Source organism: Dreissena polymorpha, chromosome 4 (genome assembly GCF_020536995.1).
Source record: "Dreissena polymorpha isolate Duluth1 chromosome 4, UMN_Dpol_1.0, whole genome shotgun sequence".
In the NCBI taxonomy this organism is placed as follows: Eukaryota; Metazoa; Mollusca; class Bivalvia; order Myida; family Dreissenidae; genus Dreissena; species Dreissena polymorpha.
The window spans coordinates 81,655,607-81,678,032 of record NC_068358.1 but is presented as its reverse complement, the minus strand read 5'-3'; the positions used below and the strand labels follow the sequence as shown (position 1 = coordinate 81,678,032).

General features: G+C 34.4%; 2 protein-coding genes across 5 annotated transcripts in view; one reads left to right on the top strand and one right to left on the bottom strand.

Moving 5' to 3' along the window:
* Window positions 1–374: 374 nt before the first annotated feature.
* On the top strand, window positions 375–17,092 carry LOC127879300 (protein FAM219A-like). Its single transcript, XM_052426078.1, has 5 exons — window positions 375–517; window positions 5,000–5,099; window positions 7,775–7,853; window positions 9,066–9,146; window positions 11,520–17,092. Exons 1-5 carry the CDS (start codon window positions 452–454, stop codon window positions 11,722–11,724), a joined length of 531 nt encoding a protein of 176 aa, XP_052282038.1. The 5' UTR covers window positions 375–451; the 3' UTR covers window positions 11,725–17,092.
* A 936-nt stretch (window positions 17,093–18,028) lies between these two features.
* The window catches only part of LOC127879290 (uncharacterized), a 37,613-nt gene continuing 33,215 nt past the window's right edge, over window positions 18,029–22,426 (bottom strand). For all 4 annotated transcript variants that reach the window (XM_052426066.1, XM_052426067.1, XM_052426069.1 and 1 more), the window contains one exon: window positions 18,029–22,246. In XM_052426066.1, coding sequence (XP_052282026.1) covers window positions 22,122–22,246 — 125 coding nt within the window. In that variant the 3' untranslated portion in view covers window positions 18,029–22,121. The remainder of the gene's footprint in view (window positions 22,247–22,426) is intronic.

Below are 22,426 nucleotides of genomic sequence, written 5' to 3'. Positions count from 1 at the left end.
GCTAGGGAGCCATAGAATGTTATTTCATTTGATTTTATTGGTAAAACCTAATATTCTTACAAACTCCTAAAAGCAGTAACCTCAACTACTTTTTAGGGTTACGATAATGCAAAGATCTATTAATAAACTTCTTTATTGGTAGCTTTTTTTTGGGGGGGGGGGGGTAACGTTTGGCTGTCAATGATCATTATAAACTCAAAAGATCAACTTAATACCTACACAGTTAAGGTATATTCTCCAAAGTGGGATCTGCTTTGTGATAATGACCGATTAAGGTGAAGACAAAGACCCGATTTATCCTGCGCCGAGAACCAGATTTACTCAACTCTATTTACACGTAGAATGTAACCTCTTTGCGGATTTTACTTCACTTGTTTTACGTTGTAAAACTGTCACAACAAAAACAACACATTTGCTAACAGTAACCTTTATTAAGAATGATTTGAACAAAATGGACAAAGATGATAGTGGAATCGACAGTGACAATAAACCATGTTCAAATGAGTCTTGTCCTACGGTAAGGTTAGCCCCAGCAATCACTCAGCATGCTTCTAGCCTATGTAATGACTCTTTCAATATTGCACGCCTGACCAATTTAAATCAACACACTACTCACATTTTCAATTCCAATCGCTGTGCCCGCTGTATACGGCAGGTAGATTTTAATCGATAACGCAGCCTATTACACCGTATGCCTTCTTCTTATTGGTTGATATTTAAATATTTCATAACATGGCGAGAGGTCAGTGATTTAAGCAGAAGTTTAACTGAAACAAATTATGCCTTTTAACTTCAATTCGACGCTATTTGAGGTAAAAATGGACTAATTAACTAAAACTTTATGAGTTGGTTATGTTCTTTTGCAATTTTAAGCATATTGATATAATAGTATTGTATTTAATTTTCGTTATGTTTTTTTGCAGACCGGAGTTTCAGCGTTCAGATTTATTCTGAACGCGAATTATTTCAGCTACTAGCCTAGGCTGCCTTATTCAGAGTTTATCACTTTGCCACCAAGTCATTTTTTTTACAAAATTTTAGCAAAACATGCTTTAAAGATTAATTTTAGTTTGGCATAACATGTAAAACAATTAACAAAATCTTAAATGATTTCAATAATAAATGACCATATAAATGAACTCAGAAGCCCGAAAAGGGACCTTTGACCATTTCAAATATATGCTCATCATATGGCGGTCCTAGTTGCAATAATCCAACTCCTACATATCCACCTGGTCATTGGAAGTTGCAACTGATAATAGCTTTTTTTCATGGAATGTCGCAGCCTGTAATCAAGGTGGTACTAAAATCAGTTATATTAGCCACATACACTTTTTTGTGCCATTAATAAACAAAATATACTGTTCATGTGTTGAGTCGCGGTACTTAATCTTATTCTCGGAAATAAAACATCAAAACACAACTTACCAATCAAATGAAATAGTTTTCATTTGACCCCATCATAATGTGTATCAGAAATGATAAAATTAGTATAAAATTAACAAAGAAAACGAAACAACGCTGAAAAATACGAATGGCTATCGGCCATTTTAGTCCTAGTTTATAACATCACTTGAGTCGCAATAATTAGGTCAAACATGTTTACCGTAACATAATTATGGTTATTTTACACTAAACTTTCAAATTCATTACCATATTCATTGCAACGGGATATCAATGTTTAAATGATATAGTTTTTAAAGTATATTCATACATTTTATTGTTTTTTTTATTAAACAGTGTTTGTCGTTCATTCTTCAGCAGAACAGCAGTGAATGCACTAAAATGTGCTGTCTCTTCTCAGGACCCTCACATCACAGCAGTATGTCAAGTGGACCCAGTGTCTGCCCTTTGCAGATTATTTCTGTCATATAGCTTCTTGTCTCTGAATTGTTTCATTTTCTGAAAATAATCAAAAAGATCTGGTTAATTATCTTTCATTGATTGTCATTGTTAACATTGTCAATACTTTTGTATTCACAAGTTTAAATGAAAGTGTTGAGCTTGACCTATTAACAAAACTGATAGAATTACTTTTTGTTAACCGTTTTATAAAGTGTGTTGTCTGACCTAATTGATAGGCAGAGGAACTTGTAAACATTGATGAAAAGGTTGACAAATACCGATCTTTTTCTTTTTTTTTCTACTAGATTTTAACTAAAAACATAAACATAACGAAAAAAATGAGCAAACTTACCAGTATTCCACTGATTTTCACCCAGAATATAGTATTTCAATAAAAAACGAAAGTAAGTCTGCTTGTTGACAATGTAAACATCGGCTAAGTGGCGCACAACGAAATACCGCGAGATAAGTGATACCGCGAGTCAAGTGATGTTGAGTATAAGATTAATTTATAAATATATCGTACCATTCCCTTGTATCCAGCTTGTCCTAATTTCGATTGCTTTGCTCACAATGAAAACACTTCTCTTGTGATATCACACACATGCGCTCTAAGTATTTTGTTTCACTAAAATTACTTTGCTTAAAAAAAAAATGCAGCATGACCAAAATATGAAAACACTAGTATAATTGCATTTCAAAATTGTACTTTAACATAAATAATACAAATTTATCCTATTCCATTGATTCAATCTGTTTGGTCCTCTTCATGAAACATAAATTGCAAAGTGAGGCAGACGACACACCCAATGTTCGCACCCAATATTTTTTGAAGAAAAAAAAGTACGTACTATAAGTTGCACCCAACTTTATTTGACGCAAAAACAGTTATTTATATTTTCCTGAAAGCCAGTGAGTCATTGTATTTAAGCATAACAATAATGTTGAATCTTTTCTGCTCCACATACGGAACATTTCACAATGTTTTATTTATGTCAAACTTGACACGAGGAAATATGTCCTACTCTTAAACAGTTGTTTTAATGAATTTAAACCGTTAACATATGATAACAGACTAAAACAGAGCTCCAGATAACATGCGTAAAGGCGTACAAACGAATTAAATTTCATAAATAACGATTTAGATTTAATATCTTTGCGTCAAGTTACGCACTGAAAAAATAAAATGTTTGAATGTGCATAAATTTTCCAGAAGTAAATTACCAGTATATGCAGTAAACATTTCATTCTGGTTCTGAGTTGTCTTGTCACTAAAAAAAACCTACAACTTTAAGTCAACGTATAAACCTCAAGTGCTGTGAGGAATAGATCTACACCTATGAACGGTCAAAAGGCCAAACAGTCTCGATTCTGTTCTCCTGTTATTCCATTACCGTTCATTGTATCTTTTTAATTGCACTCGTCGTAAAATTTAATGATAAATATAGATTAAATATGACTTTAACAGCGACCAACTGGCCATTATGACCTCAGCCGAAGTGTCAGTGACCGTTTTACATAAAAAAATCAAATTGGCTGACTGAAGTGGTGTATGGAAGCGTGAAAGGCAAAAAAGCCATTTCAGTGTAAAAAATCCACACTGCATGCATTCTTTCAATCAGATTCTCAAAAACCATATAACCAAAGCATGGTTTCGTCAATAATTGATGAACTTATAAGCTCATGCATAAATGACTGTGCATCTAAAGCGGTTAAAAACAACTTAATCAATCAACTTACACAATGTTGCACTTCCTATCCGATCCTTAGTTCACAAAACTTTGCAAAATAGGACTTTGCATAGATTAGCTGTTGTAACAAGTGTAGAGTGTGAATGATCATTCAGCGTGCAAAATAAAATTAAGAGCAAATACCGATGTTCTCTAAAAGCTGAAAGCCTCAGTGTGCTGATCAACATTCAGATAAGCAAAATAGATTTGGGGTCATTTAAGCCAGAAAAGGCTGTCTGAATATGGGAAAGCAAGAAACGAAGGCTTTTTCAAGACTAGCAACCAAAATGTTGAATTGTCAAAAATAATGAATAAAAAATTATTTGGTAATATATTGTTAAGAATTAATTTTACAAATCAGGAGTAATATAAGAATACATTTGACAAATAAGGAGTAATATAATAATTAATTTTATAAATAGGGGGTAAAATAAGAATTAATTTTTAAAATAGGGAGTAAAATAAGAATTTGACCAAAATGTTATCTGGAGCTCTTTGATAAGTGGACTTAAATGTTAAATGTTCATAAACTGTGATGGATCTTGAGCATAATGGGCAATAAGTCCTTTTTTTTTCTTCAACGTCCTGGTATACATTGTTAAGGACTTTGAGACCATAGGGCCAGTAGTTTGTGGTTAAAGGGTCTTTATGAAGCCTTATTTGTTTTATGTTTCTGAAATTTGTTTTAATAGAAAAAGATAACTAGTTTGTTACAGATACAGATAAAAAGTCACCAGAATGCAGGATTTTACGTTTCATTTTCAAACTTTTCTAGGGGGAGGACCTCCAAACCCCCCCCCCCCCCCCCCCAATTGCAGGAGGGGGACATTCCCTCCCGCACCTACCCCCTTCGCCACTTCATTGCTCAATAACAATTGTTGATGGGAAAATGTGTACCCCCTTTTCAAAAACCTGGCTATGGGCCTGAAATAAAGTAGTTCTGATGTATTTCACATTTCTATAAGCAGCATAAAAAATGACTTTTATTCACATGTTGAAATTCGTAAGAACAAGTGTTTTAAAATGTTATTTGAAGAAAATCCCCACATACTGGTGTTTTTAGATCAATTTATGTTTAATTGTGAACTCTACACAGTAATGTGACGCTGCACCCTGACATATGGGTAAGCAGTTGCTTGGTTGAGGGGTCATACACTGGGAAAGTCAAGGGTCACTGACTCCAGGGGTCTCTTGTTCCCCTCCACACTGAAATATTCACTTGTCTTTCGCATCATAAAGTATAAATCAAGCAGCTTAAATCTGGAAACTTTGTTATTCTTCCAAAACTTGAAATATAATGTTATGTTAAAAATAATTGATGTTGCACATACACATGTATACAAACATTAAACACACTAAATGTAAAATGAACCACTACTCATGTGCTTGACAGAAATGTACACATGTGTTTGTTTTTCCTTCAGAATCAGATGTCTCCTGACAATAGCCCTATCATTAACAAAGAATCTGGGTCTTTAAAAAAGAAACCTGTGATAGGTACCAGTGAACTTCAAAAGAAGATAGGTATTGTATAAATTGTATTTGTTTATTCAGATAAAAAAAAAAATTGTAAATGCTGTAAGTTATCAAACTACAGTCTACTCTCGTTATCTTGAAGTCGGCGGGAACAAGAAAAAATATCGAGATAACGAGAGTTCGAGATATCCGATAAGGCGTTTTCAAAGAAAAAATGAGACGAAAATTTACCTTGTATTTAACATCTAAATACCTGCTAAGTGGTCTAACTAAAGCCGTCACCATGTGGCATAATACTCTCTACTACCCTATCTATTACCTGATATATACGCGTTTTTACGAGGCACTATTAAATTTGCTATTTAAATGCTTAAAATGATGTTGTTACAGAGTTGCATGAACACATGTGGTTATCATTTTTCAAAACTGTTGAGTAAACACCCGGTAATGTTGCTATTTAAAGTTATGATGCAATTGACATCCAATCAAGACAAGGGTTTTCCATCGGAACATGCGTAAGTCACGTTCCGGAATACTGAACTGTACATGTACATTTTGTAGTTTGAAATGCAAATTTCAATCGATTTGATTCTCAAGTTAGCCATGATTATGTCTGTTGGAGTTCAAGGATAGAACAACATTCTGCAAATTTGCGACGGATTATATACGCAAAAATATAACTCAATGCATTTTGGAATGTTGTTTGTAAAAACAATTAGTCTTTCGGCCTTTCTGCAGGCTGTGTATTAATTGCAGTTAAAGTGACAGTTAAAGAGACAGGCCTAACTCAAGTGTTAATGGCTAACGACATTACACACGTGTGGTCATTGATGCAATTAACGTATCAATTATCTAAGGCACAGTATCGGGAGCAGCCGGGCGAAGCGGGACGGTGAAGTATCAAAGACAAATTTTATCACTTTGCCGACACTGGGACAGTTATTCGCACTTCGAGATAAACCACAGTAAATACATGTAAAATCGGGACTCGGGACAAATTTTTATATCGAGATATCGAATTATTCGACATAACGAAAATCGAGATATACGATATTTATTAATAAAGATAAAGGAAAAAAGTTGGGACATTGAGCTTACTTCGACATATTGAGAAAATTGAAATATCCGATGTCGAGATAATGAGAGTAGACTGTATAATTCATTTTCATTGTCTATTTAGAAGTTGGTAAAATCTTAACCCTTTCAGCTCTGGAACCGAATTTTACAGGTGTTTGCAAACAGTTTGGATCCAGATGAGACGCCACAAAACGTGGCGTCTCATCAGAATCCAAACTGTTTGCTATTCTGATAGTATTCTTTGAAAAAAAATCGAAGAAAATGCTAATTTTAGAAATTCAGCAGACAACATTTTAGCAAACGACAAATTTCCCAGCATGCAAAGGGTTAAACAAATCTGTGTTTCTGCTGACTCAGCACATATTAAAGAAAGATCTAGGATCACAAACATTACAAGGTTTTGCTTTAAAGGGACATGATGAAAAGATAAACTGGTTTTTATATTCCTGTTTTTGACATAACTTGTTATAGTTATACCTTGTGTGGGGGTCTAGGTGGGCAGCTTTCTGCTCTCTAAGTAGTACAGGTTTCGTAAAATCTTAACCAAACTTTGTGAAAATCTTTGCTGAAACAAACTAGAGGCCAGGCTTGTGTAGCTTGTGAATCAGCATATCTGCAATAGGCAATGCAGAGTTATTTCCCTTATTATTTGCATCACTAGTTCTAAAAGGCAAGTATCTGTTTTTAACACCCCTTTTTAAAAAAACAATCTTGTTATAACATAAATTTGTCTTTTAAGAACATCAGCTTACTTTTTTGTCTTTGTCCACTGTATAGGATTGAAAATGTGTTAAATCGTTAAATATTAGTGTTTCCCAATGGTGTTGTAAAGGAAGTATTTGATTTGATTTTAACTCTATATTCCTGCGTGTTTACAACCTCATCCTCAGTCATTCAGAAGTGAGTGTCAATTCACTCCTACATTCTCAAAAATCAACACACATGTACCCGCAATAGAATTGCAACATTTTAAATGTTATACTAACACTACATTATGGCTGGATAATTTGGATAATTTTCTCTCATGACATGTTGTAATACATGTATCACAATGAACCTACAATTTGTGCAAAAATGCCCATTTATTTATCAATATTAATGACCACACTTCTATTTCATCAACAATTGTGAAATAAATTTTATTTTTGCATGAATTTGTAGAATATTGCCTTTAATTTGTCAATAGTGTAATGACATCATTGTTTTGCGTTTTTTTGTTTACATTTTGCTGTTCAAGGAAGATTTAAACAAAAGTTTAACAAGTTTATTATGTCTTCAAATAAAAACCCTAAGTCTTTAGATATAAGGTTTTGTATGCTGTTCACATTACATTGCAATTTCAAGAAATAAATAGTATTGTTCTGCAGTTCATAGGTGTCTGAAAATTTTGGGGGGAAAATGCTAAATTTGTGCATAATTTTTGGGACAATTCATACTCTGATGAAATTCACACAGGTGCTCTTCATTTCTTTAACATTTTACTTAGGACCTTTGTATAATCAGTTAACTCAGTCTACAAGGCCATGTTTGACCATCAATGATATTATATGATTCACTTCTATAATGATATGTTGTGTTTAAGTTGTGTTTTAGCAAAGAAAAGTGATGTTCGAGAGAATTAAATGACCTCAATAATTTTCTCTTAGAAAAACAGCGAGACAAAAATAGAAGAAAAGACTTTATAGATGAACAACCAAAGAAATCATTTCTTCTTCCAAGGGACAGGTTTGTCTGAAATTTTACACCTTTATGTCAACTGTGTCTTTCGAAAATGGGTCTTAAACCATATGGGGCCGGGGTAGCTCCAGAACAACCTGAGTATATCGTGGTCTCATTAACGGACAGGGTAGCTCCTGACCAGTAATGAGACAATCGCACATATAGGTTTTTGGCATGTCTCGAGTCATATTAAAGTTTTTCTATAACTTTTTTCTGAATAGTTAAATGCTAGAAACTGCATGCCCAATAATTGGTGTTTGAATGTTTTGTGTTCACCTCAGTTGCTATGACAGACTTTGAATCTCTTCTGTATTAAATGAGTTCATTGATCAAGACCTGAAATTTAAAAACAAACAATTTAGAACCTACTAAGGTCTAGATAAGTATACTAGTTCAGACATGAACAAAAATAAGTACACTAAGTAGGAGGGTTCCTGGCTCAAGTCTCTTGCTAGAGACTTATTGTATTTATTAGGCTGTGCTACACTTATTTTTGGTTTTGTTTGTTTGAAAAGATTGTTATTCACAGTCTTCAGCAGTGTTGCAGTCATGTCATGGCAGTCACTTTACCAACTCACACTTTTCCTGAGATATCTGGTTGACCAAAACTAAGTACAACTTATTTACCCTTAACCCCTTATAACCGCACTTTGAGGCGCTTGTAGTCTTTAAAACATCTAATTAAATTTTAAGTCTTCCTTACTAGAATCTGGTTTCAAAGGCTTCATTTCCAACGTTCAGCTACAGATCAGCAGCAAACAGCATAAAACCTGAACAGACTGCGAGATTCTCGTAGGCTGTTCTGGTTTTATGCTGGTTGCAAAAGCCATTTTTACTTTGCTTCTGAGTGGGAAAGGGATAAGCCAGTAAGTGACAACTGCCCTGCTTGAATCGGCAATAGAAAGAGAATAGCTGTAGTAAGCATTTCATGACCAATAACCACACAAGTTATGTGGTCTTGCCAGGAATCAAATCACCAATACTTGGATCATTTTAGTCCAGCTCATGACAAACTGAGCTAACCCTCTCATTTTGTTTATTTTGTTGGTAACAAGAATTTATACAGACAAATTGCCATCACAGTGTTTAAGTCCCCAAGGAAATGCCTGTTTTTGTCATATTTGTATTTATTATGTTAGCAATTTGCTTTGGATTATTGTACATAATCATGATGATAGGACCGTTTGGCTTTCAGTAACAATTCTGTGTATATTTCAGGCTGAATATTCCAGTGAAATCCTCAAGTGCCAGTGCCAGATCTGAGCAAGAGCTTCCCTTAGTTCTATTGTCTGATGACAGGTAGGATAGGTTCACACATCCTCTTTGAGTTCATAGGTTGGCATCAATGAAAATTATTATTTAAAAAAAAAACATATACTAATGTAACACAAATAATATTTCTTGTGAATACATGCATCTTATACTTATGTTACAAAAATAATATTTCTTGTGATTACATGCATCTTTAAAATCATTTTCATTTATGCACATATAGTAGCAATTAGAAAATCCTTTTGTAACATATTTTATACCTCAGAATTGTTGTTTGGAGAAACAGCGTCTTGTCAAGACATCTTTGTCAGATTTAGATCGGATTAAGATTTTGTCAAACATCTGTTTTAAACACAATATCAGATTCTACAAGCTTTGCTATTTAGACCCCCTTTATTATTTATTGCCTTGCTGTTCGTCAGTCAGCATGTTCCTAGACCATTTGTTTTCTGCCCTATACCATGTGAATACTCAGACCTATTATCATCATTCCAATGTATTAGCTGGCTATTTAGAATATAATTTAAAAGAGTCCTATCGATTTTGATTAGGTCGAAGGTAAATTTCAAAGGGGCTTGTTACATGAAATTAATAGGTAAATAACTCAGCTTGAGTATTTTTATGCCCCCCTTCGAAGAAGAGGGGGTATATTGCTTTGCTCATGTCGGTCGGTCCGTCCGTCCACCACGTGGTTGTCATACGATAACTCAAGAACGCTTGGGCCTTGGATCATGAAACTTCATAGGTACATTGATCATGACTCGCAGATGACCCCTATTGATTTTGAGGTCACTAGGTCAAAGGTCAAGGTCACGGTGACTCGAAATAGTAAAATGGTTTTTGAATGATAACTCAAGAATGCATACGCGGCCAACAGGGCACACTCTGAACAATATTACTGAAGCAACTGGTCTGTAATCCTAAATCTATAATTATCAGTCCAATTAAACATCATCCTTTTAGTAAAATACAGTGGATCAGTAAAAATAGTATCAGTATATGAGATTTTTTGTATATTTTGTATATTAAATATTGTGTTAATGTTTAATTTTGTTGATTAATATAAATATAAGCAGGACAGGGGAGGTAATACACTATTATATCTTTGTTATATACAGGGGAAACAAATGCAATAAGTTTAAATTTATTGTTACTGCATTTGCCTCCCTTGTAATATATTTAAATTTTACCAAATGTAAGGCTAACTGCATTTTTGTAATGCATACTACTACTACTACTACTACTACTGCTGCTGCTGCTGCTACTGCAGCTGCTGCTGCTACTACTACTACTACTACTACTACTACTACTTCTACTACTTCTACTATTACTACTATTACTACTACTACTACTTCTACTACTACTACTACTACTACTACTACTACTACTACTACTACTACTACTACTACTACTACTACTACTACTCTACTACTGCTACTGCTACTACTACTACTGCTATTACTACTTCTACTGCTACTACTACTACTACTGCTACTACTGCTACTACTAATACTACTACTACTACTACTACTACTACTACTACTACTACTACTACTACTACTACTACTACTACTACTACTACTACTATTATTATTTACTATATAGCCTTGCATCATGCATAGATTAGTGTACAAGTAGTACTGCTTTGTACGTTGTTAAATATTATATGTTAAAGAATAAAAGAAACATTAAATGGGTGGATTTGGTCAGCTGTATCGGGAGGAGGAGGCTGAATATGTCCTGAAATTAGTCAGTGAAAACCAAGATTTGGTCAGGGACAAGTCAGTGAAAAGTCAGAGAATTTTATATCATCAGGTGGGTGGCAACCCTGATAAACTACATAGCAACTTCATATTTTGCTTACTGGGGGGGCATGTATTTCTCAAAGAAATCTTGTTATAGTGATAATGCCAGTCCTTTCAGATAACTTCCAAACATCATTTGAACATGTCACATTATTCTATAATTATGGAACTAATGAGGGTACTGTCAGCAGGGTATGCATTCAAGCTTGAAATGTTATTATACATGATGTCTACAAGAAAACTGTTCCAACCAGTTAAATCACCCATATTTTGACTTTGATTATCGACTAATTATTTAAATTCTTAAATATTGGTGACAGGACATACATGTTTTACAAACATCTTTTGTTTGCTTAACTCTTTCCCACTCAGATGTAGAGTGAAAATGGCTATATGCAACCAGCATAAAACCAGAACAGCTGGAAGTTACTCACATTCTGTTCAGGTTTTATGCTGTTTACTGCTCATCAGTATCTCTGGGTTGAAAATGAAGCCTTTAAAACTTGAATCTATCTGGAAAACTCTTAATAAGATTTTCTAATGGACTGCAAACGCATCAAAATGCGTATATAAGTTGTACGGCTCCATGTTTCAGCGAGGAAGATGAGTTTGCGGTGGGTGCCCCAATGTCCCGTGAGGCTCAAAGGGAGATCACTCAACAGCTGATTAAGGATGGCTACAACCTTGACCTTGAGCCGGACGATGAAGACTTGGACCTGATACCTCCCCGCCCCCTCCATGAGCGCTGGGCATGCTGCCCTGGCGCCACCTGGACAAAACCGCAATGTGCGCTCATGTGATATAGTCACCATTTTTCCACATTACTTGCTCCTATTTTTATTTTGCAATGTGTTCTTAGTAGATTGGGTCAAGATTCCTCCTCATAACTTCCTCCTTATCTATCTTAGCGTCTATCTTACAATGTGTGCTCATGTGCAAGTGATTGAAATAAGGGTTTTTATTACGCAGGCCTGAATTTTTATTTCATTACATAATACCAAGGCCAAGCCTGCCTAAATGAAACTGAAAATTGGAAAACCACTGAAGTGTAATGGTAGCCATTCTCCCTGTAGGTACCTTTAGCTTTAAGATTTACTATTTGTAAAGTAGATATGCACCAAAGTACATGAGCTCTTTGTTTCTTATTGTCATTCTCATAAAAATGCACATGATATTCAAAATGCTTTGACCAGTTTAACTTACCTGAAATATTTATGTTATTGTTCTTTTTATGATCCTGGTTACATTGATTGATTTTACCAATTACTAACAGTTATACTGCCTTTACTTGCATTATTGGAAATACTGGTACATAATTATTCTTTTTTTTTTTAGTGTATAACTGCTTTCCATGATTATTATGTATGTTAAAATGCGTTTAGTAAGGATAACAGTGAAATGTTTGCCGTAATATCATTTTGCATATAAACATTTAAACTTTTGTTGAAATGATTGAAACAGTGTTTGTTTCCTCATCTGTGCTAACAAAAATATGTTCACGCTTTATGTTGATTTATGGAAAATGCAATATTCAAGTTAAAGCAAACATGGGTTATTCAGTATATTGTTAAAAAAATTGTAGAGTAGTTACATGTTGCAATCTTAATTCAGAGGTGTTATGAGAATCCACTGGCATTGCCATATTTTTGTTCTTGCTCATTTTTTATTTGTGTTCTGATATAATATTTTTTACCGCTGTTTGACAAGCCAAAAATACATTCCAAAAGTCAAGTGGCTTTCTTTCGCAATATTTTTTAGGAAATTACTGCTTTGTAAAATTTGTATTCTTTTGCAGTTTTTATTTTGCTTAAAATGTCATTTTACCATGTTAATACATTGTGCACCCACAAAGTGGGAATCATAAAGCATTTCATTTGTTAGTATCTTAGTTTGAACATTCCAAAACTTTGTTGATTTGACACTTCGATCTTTCAAAGATTCTGGCCAACATTATATTTAATGTTTTGACAAATCATGGATTTGAGTTTCTTTTGAGAATATAATGTACACGTATTTGTAGCGGAAAATATAACAGCTACTTGCCCCTTGTCAGATTTGCAAATGTCACTTGGTATTTTTCTGTTCGGAAAGCATGCATGTAGAAGCTCGCCTGACCAAAAGTGGTCATGGCAAGTGTTTGCGGTCAGATGTCTGGCGTTATGTGATCATCCCATGACATAAAATCAAATTAGTTATGCCACATGATAAAACTTGGAGGGAGAATGTTACTCTTGACAATATCTAGGCAGAGTTTGTAACTGGGTCAAATGCAACCAAAAACTAGGTTATCAGGTGACCTGATGTGTTCATGGTGAGCTTTTGTGATCGCTGTTTGTCCCTCTAAAAGTCATATTTGTAGTTCAATCTTTAAGAATCTTGGTCAGAACATTTGCTCTAATGATATCTTGGGCTGCAAAGAGAACAGGGCCTTTTATGCCCCCTTGTTTGTATATTTCTTGCACAAAATTGTTTGTTATTAAACATTAATTCATTTGGCAGGGCAAAGCACTACCCCAACTCCATAGACAAATTAGCCAATCTTATTAAGATTTTCAAAATTCTATCCGCATGATCAAAGAAGGCAACAAAGGTAGTTTCGACAAATGCTAAAAAAACTTTGAATATTGTCATCATTTGTATTGAACAAAGAGGAAAATGTGTCCTATCAGGTTTGTTATAACATTCTTTTGCCAGAAAAGTTAAGTTTGCATTTTTTGTGATTTCTTGTTATGGGTCAAATCTTGTTACCACTCTAGTTGTTTAATAATTCTAGAGTTAACATGTTATTGTGCATAACTGATAAAAGGTTAAGTGTAATGAATCATTTTGAAAATGTTTAACGTTATTGTTATATGAATTCCATAATTTTGTTTTTAAATTGTTACATTCCTGTGCTGTTAGAATTCCAATATGCTTGTCTTTTTGTGCTCAGTAGTAATTAGATCTTGACTTCGATCATAAACAACACTAGTTTGTTTGTTAGCTCTCCTGAGTACCCAAAGTGAGTTATTGTGATCACCCTATGTCCATTTTTAACCTTGTTTCCACTCGTGATTCCACATTTTTTCTTCAGTCTTCACATTTAGGCAAAATTCAAATCTAGTCATGAGTGCCCGAAAACGTGGTCACCAGGTAATCTTAGAAAGACCTTGCTAGTGTCAGTTGTTTTAGCTAGTTACCGCTCTAGAGGCCACATTTTACATCCAATCTGGATGAAACTTGATCAGCTTGTTTATCAATGTATGGAAAAGATTAAGTCAATTTTTGAATCTGTGTCATGTGCACCCAAATGTAGGTCTCCAGTTCAAATTATTGAAAAACCTTGTAACGACCCTAAAAGCAACCATTATGACTCAATCTTGATGAAACTTGGTCAGCATCTATATCTTGACAATATCTTGGCCAAGTTTGTATATAGGCCATGTGTGTCCTTAAACCAGGTCATCACTTGAAATCTTAGAAAATTGTCTCCTCTCTAAAAGCCAAATTTATTACTCAGACTTGATGAAAAATGGTCAGAATGTTTATCTTGACAATATCAAGGTCATGTTTGAATTTGGGGCAATTGGGAAGAAAACATGAGTCACCAAATCAAGTCTTCAACAATTGTTGTACCTTGCACTCTAGTAAGCACTCAGGGCCATTATTAAGTCCTACCCAAAAGTGATATTTATTGTCAGGCAAAAGGTGTTATGATTCTTGCAGACATTGCAAACTCTGACAGATCATTTCCAGGGCAAATATCTTTAAGGCATGTCTTTCTTTTTTGCTCATACTTTGACCAACGCTTTTTGTTTTGATCTTTTTATCTTGTTTTGATATCTTTTTTTAAACCCTGATCTGTTTTACCTGTACACGGACTTAAATTAAAACGTATTGAAGTGCGAATAGATATAAACACAAAATCCCGATATTTATATGTTGCTTTCTTATTTATAGATCATAATGCCCTAACTGTCACCACTATTTTCTTGCTGAATAAAGCTTTCCAGTAGGTCCCAAAGATTGACATGGTAGATCAATAATAATTTTAAAAGTTTGTCAAGTTATACAACTAAAGGATACTTGTTTGCTATTGAAGTCAAACTGTCATACTAAATGTATACATTCATGGTTTATCCTACAAATTAATTGCGATTATCACCCTTCTATACGGCTTAGGATATGATATACTTACGTCATAAGGAAACTTCAACACTGTAATAATTCAGTAAAATCCGGCTCTCTATTTTCCTGTTTTAATTAGCTAATGGAAATTAGTTCTTAGTTTATTACTGCACACAAGATTCTAAAAAAAAATTACCATTTACGGATTTTCCAAATTACATTCGGAGATGTCCTCGGACGTACCGCATGGTAGAAAGCCTGATCATGGCCTTCTTGTAATTTTATTGCATTTCTTTTTTTCTCATTTATCAGCTGTCTGTTTCAACTGTTTTCTTACACATATGAAGTCTTTCACTTAATATATAGCTTTATACTTATTTTATGTTGTCATATTTGTTTCTTTATATATATTTTATTAAAATTGTTATCAGATTTTCCTTATTTTGGTTTGGGAATTTGATCATACCTTTTATTATTATACTACTATGTTTGTTCTTATGTCCTTATTTAGCATTTGCATATATTTAGTTTGTTAATTAAATGAATATCAGATTCTGTCATTTCATACATTGAAAGGGACCTATTTCCAACATTTGCATAATAAAATTGAAAAATACAACAGAAAGCATTACACACATTTTAAAACTGTGTTGCCAGTTCATTAAAGTTAAATCATTAACATCACAATATTAAAATATGTGATTAAATGTAAGGAAAGTGTTCACTTGCCAACCATTGAATTGGTCTGTTAAAAAAGTCATCCTTATTATTTTTGTGTTCAGTTTTCCATGACCACATTGGATCACCAGGCGTTATGTATGTTCCTTAAGTGTCATCCCAGATTAGCCTGTGCAGACAGTGACGACACTTTTTGAATATGGAAATTTCCATTTAAAGGAAGTCTCTTGTTAACAAAAATTCTCTTTTGGGGGGAAAGTAATGTCCATGATTAGGCTGTGGACAGACAAATGCTAATCTGGGACAACACTTAACACCCATGTTGTGGAGAGACAAATGCTAATCTGGTACAACACTTAACACCCATGTTGTGGAGAGACAAATGCTAATCTGGTACAACACTTAACACCCATGTTGTGGAGAGACAAATGCTAATCTGGTACAACACTTAACACCCATGTTGTGGAGAGACAAATGCTAATCTGGGACAACACTTAACACCCATGTTGTGGAGAGACAAATGCTAATCTGGTACAACACTTAACACCCATGTTGTGGAGAGACAAATGCTAATCTGGTACAACACTTAACACCCATGTTGTGGAGAGACAAATGCTAATCTGGGACAACACTTAACACCCATGTTGTGGAGAGACAAATGCTAATCTGGGACAACACTTAACACCCATGTTTTAAGCCGGGTTTCCTCGGACAATGGCTCACATACTATTTTTGTTGTTCCCGAACTATACAACTCAGTTGTACTACTCAATAATAATCTACAAAGTGCAATATTAAGATTTTGCAAGTGTGATAGGTTCAAATTCAGTAAAAAAGGATAATACTTGTTTACCATAAAAATTGTATTAAGGGATCATAGTACAAAGTTCTGTTGTTCTGCAAGTTGTGTAATTTTCCACCAATCTTGTTCACAAGTATATCATCTTACAATAAATGATTCAACAATTATACATTATTTCTCCATGTTCTGTATCTATTATAAAAAAGAGATGTCACTTAAAAAATTATATTAAGTTTGGCTTACTTAACTACACCATGTATTTAATAATCTCACAAACTTACCAAACAACTTTGTATTTTTCCCTTCAAAGCCAACAGCATATCACCTTGGTGCAAAAAGTTACCATGTGACATTGGAATTAAATGGCACATGCACCAATGGTGCTTATTATGTGCTTAGAAGACTGATATTCTAATCTGACTTCTAATGGTTGATGTGTTGGCATGTATTTTGTGTTCTACACATTAGTTAAAAGTATAAACTAATATATTGTCTATAGACGGTGTCTTCATAGTTCTTTGTAGTACATGTACATATATTCAGGACTGAACTGATATTAAAGGACAGCTTTGAAAAGCAAACTTGGCGTTGTTGTGATTCGGTAGTTACATGCAGGTTTTTTCTGACAGGTGTTTTGTTTTGTAATTTGGCCTTTGATATATACAGAGATGGATATTGTTTTGGCAGAGTCATGTAAACATTGGTTTTATAGTAGACGGTAGACAGCGTATCTCCTGACCAGATCGAGTGCCTTTGGTATATGACCTGTTTTAGCATGATGTGGCCCAATTATACCCTTCACCTGATGGTAGGCGTGGCTATATAAGAATCACTTTGTCAGCATGTCCAGTATCTTGTCTTCTACCTGCATTAAAGCACAAATGCTAACCTGTAAGAGACAGTTGTTCACATGCCCGAGTCATTTTCAAGGGGTTACTTCCGGGTTCAAAGATTAAATTATAGCATTTTCAAAGCTTGAGATTGTTTCAATAAACGCTATGTGGGGGCCTAACTGTCAACAATTTGTGTGGTAGCTCTAGATTTACATGTGTATCACCATCACAGGTAGATATACAGTTCAATATGTCTTTCTGTTAGTCCAAGCTTGTTCTTCTCAAGATTTGGAGTCAATGGATTTGGATTATGCCTCAATGGGTATTTACCACTTAAACAGCAACACAGTTTGTCATTTCAATCATCACCAGGAAAGTATCTGTTGGTCAATTATTGTTTGTTTATTCATATTTTAGTTTAAGCCTACATGTATTTGAACTGTTACATCAATGGCCTTGGGAAACTTTAAATGGTCCCATGGCTGTGTCCTGGGAAGAACCAGTACTTAACATCTTTGAAAAGGCCCTTAAATGGCTCCCAACATGGGGATCCAACCAAGTGTCTCCTGACAGCATGGTGGGCATGATATCCATTATGACATAGCTAACTCATTTTTATTACAGCTGTCTGTACATTAAGTTATACTGGATCATAACACAGCTCTAGGAATATCAAAAAAAATCTTTGTTTTTAAGGATTTATTTTACATGCATATTATGGAAATTCAAAAAAGCAAAATATAGTTGTAAAAAGTATATGATATGTTACATAATTATGTAATGGACAATTGTGGACTATAAAAATACACATACTAAACTGATACATGTACTTTTGTATTTTTAATACCAACATAATACACATGGGATATAGTACATGATGATAACAACCATAACATCACCAGGATTTATGTGTGGAATAGCATGACTCCCCTAACTGATTCTCAAATAATGGGAGTTGCGTCATGCAAAAATGGGTCTTAAAGCAGCCGGAGTAGCTCTAGAACAGTCTTCATTCACGCTGGTCGATCAGTCGCTACTCTGAATGCTATGGAGACTATAAAACCTTGCTGACCTGTATAGAAAACAGCTCAGGCCCAGACTGTACTGGCCATGTTTCAGTAAGACCCATTTTTGCATGTTGCAGCTCAAAAGTGATGAAAAGCACAAGTCAGAATGATAAGATTCAACCAATTTAAACAACTTATTGAATCAAAAGAATGAGGCATATCAACCCCTTTTTATTTTCATTTGATGGGCACAACCAACATCAGTTTGTTTTCAGAGGGTTCATTCGCACGCAACGAGTAAAAATCAAGACATTTCAGTTGCAAGTTCGACACAATTTCTATTTCACCACTGAGTCTTTGAACATATAAATAGGAATGTTTGATACATGTTCTATACCCAGTTTAGAAGACAGAGTAAAATGTTATTATACTAATAAGATACAAGATGTATCTGTTCAAAAATCTATATAGTCGGTCCCAACAACTATTTAGGATCTCAATCCTGAACTAAATATCAATCATAAAAATTGACCAATGAAATTTATTGTAACATTTAATCTTTAACATTGAAAATGCTTGTTACCTTTGAGCTTTGATTCTCATTGGTTAAATATTATTGATCAAGATTAAAAGATTAAACATCTTTGTCCATCTGTACATATGTATGGACTACTTTTAACACAGAAACGCCAAAGTAAAAGACATGAATTGAGGTTATGTACATTTATAACTGTTCTTAGTGATATGCCTTGATGCAGAAAAAGATGATGACGCTTTGAAATGTACATGGATACATAACCCTGGTTATTGAAAGAAACATATATATAGAAGCTTAATCATTCAAAGTATATTCATTAAAAAAGTAAAACAACCACACACAAACTCAAGGTCAAAATATCATTTTCATCTTGGTTCAATTGAATGTTCTATTATTGTTGACCTTGAACATACTGGTCATTCCTTCATTTGAAACCCAACAAAAATATGGCAACAAAAATGCGAACTGAAACATCTGTTACTAACATATGCCACCATATTTATGGCACTTTTCATCTTGTTTGAAAACTATGTACTCTGTTAAATGTATTATATAACCCTTTCCTCCATAAGAAGCAAAGTGAAAATGGCTTTTGCAACCAGCATAAAACCAGAACAGCCTGCGAGTAACTCGAAATCTGTTCAGGTTTTATGCTGTTTGCTGCTCATCAGTATCTAAGAACTCAAACCTTTAAAACTTGAATATCAGAAAGGTTTTTAATGAAATTTAACTTTCTTTGAACTACAAATCCGTTGAAATACGTATCTAAGTGGTAAAGGGTTAAATACTGGCATGAGGAAATACAAAACAACAATGACAACTGACCAATGTTCATTGGTTTGTTTCAGGCAGTGAATAAGCAAAACAAACATGATATAATACTCCCATTCAAAACAAAAACAAGTACAAGAAATTATTCCACAGATATGGTCATATAACGTATTAATAGTCCAGTAATAATAAATTAGTCCTCTAATGTGGCCATGAATACTTGCATGACTTTATATAGGACAGGGAAGCTCTGACCAGACAGTTCCATGACCTAGACTGGTCTGGATCAACACTAGCCTCATATGGCATAAGACCAATTTTCACATGACAAGGCTGATTTCTTCAAAAGAAGAGTGAAACACTAGCACTCTATCAGAGCTATATAAAAATATCAGTTTAAAATTTTGTTTCAGTCAGATCTGCATTTGATGAAATGCTTTGTAATGTAAACAAGTAAAATCTTTCATCAGATCTATGTTTGAAATTCTATGAACACTAAACTAATTAGTATTTAATCTGCATCACATATTGGTCAGATCTACACTAACACATTTGTTAAATGCCTGCGCAGGTATATCAGATAATTCAGTATGATATGGGTTTCTGTTTTATACATACAAAAAGACGTCTTCTTGACATTCACATAATCTGACCCGCATCATGCAAAAATGGTCTTATGCCAAATGCGACGAGTGTAGCTCTAACCCGGACTGCATATCCACACATTCTTGCGTGACTATATAATGGACAGTGTAGCTCCTGACCAGACTGCGCGATTGCACAGGCTGTTCAGGATACACGCTGGCTGCATGTGGCACAAGAACCAGTTATGCATCAGACTGGTCATCTCTTGAATATCAGTATCATTATTTGATAATTTCATGTACAAACACAATGGGATTTTTCAGATCTGTAGATGCAGAATAAGTATGAAATGTAAAATAATTTCATCAGATCAAATCGAGCTTCTATAGAACAGTTTAAACAATCCTCAAAATATTTTTGGACCTGTGTGACAAATAAAATTTCGGAAACAAAGTTTCTAAAAAAGAACAACAAAGTGCACATAATCACAATACCAAACAAACTTAACAACACAGCACATAAAAAGTAACGTATGTCAACATAATACTAAACATGAAATAAATTATAGATCTAACTGAAAAAATAACACATTCACAGGATGTACAGCGCAAGTATACATTATCTGCTCTGTGGATGAATTTAATTTAGTTTACATGACGTTTCTTGGATCTGTAAAATCAGGCAAATTCGTTAGATTTTGAATGCATCTGATGAACTACTTTGGAATGAAAGGTTCAGTAAACATGTGTTTTCCTGATTGAGCGGCCGACCAAAAATCTACGAAAAAGTGTGAACTACCAATAATATAGCTTTCACAGTAACTTCTGGTCAAGTTAACTACGTAATTACATAAAGGCATTAATATAATGCTTGTTCTGCATAAAAAACATGGCCCAGATTTATACAGGGAAATTTAATGGTTGTCCTCAAAATCATATATTCCTTAAGTCACTGGTTAATCATTATATATAGCCCCCTGAATGTGTTCTTAAGTGTTCACTTTGTGAAAATCCGACCTGAATGTGTTCTCAAGTATTTGCTATGTGAATATCGTTATCAAGTGAATGTGTTATCAAGTGTTCACTGTGTGAATATTGTCCCTGAATGCTTTATCAAGTGTTCACTGTGTGAATATCGGCCCTGAATGTTGGCACTTTGTGAATATCAGCCCTAAAATTCTTTCTCATATGTTCACTTAGTGAAAGCCGTTCTTCATCTGTTCTCAAATGTTCACATTCTGAAAAGCGGCTGTGCATGTGTTCTCTTTTTCAACAGTATGGCAAAGTACATTCATCCTGAGAATGGAAGACCTAAGAGTTAATACTGCAGACACTAACACGTTATCTGAGAATACGTCTTCACCAGAGAATGCTGTCAGAACGGTGGCTGCCATTGACAGTGAACACATCACCCATTATGGCATCAAATAAGGCAGTGAATGAGGCACACAATAGCAATGACTTATTTGATAGTTGATGTCCTGGACATTTCACAAACATTACATTTAGTATAAGTTTTGAGATTTGTGCAAATTTATTTATTCTGTTCTTTTTTATTTATTGATTTATTTGCCTGTTGTGTTTTCATTTATTGATTATATGACAAACAAACAAATAAATGTTATTTAATGAAGGTGGTTTACCTTTAGATAAAGAATTTTCATGAGTTTTAACATCTTTTGATTATGATTAATAGCTAATTACTAATTAATAAATTAGCAAAAATGTCCCATAAACATTATATTCAGCCCTGGTAAAGCTTTCTTAATGACTACAATGGTGAATACTGCAGATGTAGACTTCCACTGTTGCACCCTCAATGGCAGCCACTATGATACCCACTACAATGGCCGCTGTCTCAACCACTACAGTGACCCCTAGAGCAAGAATAGCTTGGTTTTCTCATTGTCCTCCTGGGCTAGGGCCTCAGGGCAGTGCAGCATACACTTGGCCACCAGCTTGTCGATGTATGACTTCATCTCCACGTTGTCCTTCTTCAAGGCTGAAGAAATCAATAACAATACATTTGAGCTGCACTCCCAGACAACTGGGCCCAATGCATGTACCTAAAGTATCATCCCAGATTAGCTCAATTTTCAACTTTCATGGATTTATTTGTTTAAAATTCCTGTATACTAGTAAGCAGAAAGAGTTGTTCCTGATCAGCCTGTGTGGACTGAAT

What these genes read in the sequence shown, in the direction of transcription:
- LOC127879300 (XM_052426078.1), top strand. Translation starts at nt 452, where the DNA reads ATGGACAAAGATGATAGTGGAATCGACAGTGACAATAAACCATGTTCA. An exon ending in CAAATGAGTCTTGTCCTACG is followed by an intron (nt 518 to 4,999) that starts GTAAGGTTAGCC and finishes TTTTTCCTTCAG; the next exon opens with AATCAGATGTCTCCTGACAA. An exon ending in GTTCTATTGTCTGATGACAG is followed by an intron (nt 9,147 to 11,519) that starts GTAGGATAGGTT and finishes TCCATGTTTCAG; the next exon opens with CGAGGAAGATGAGTTTGCGG.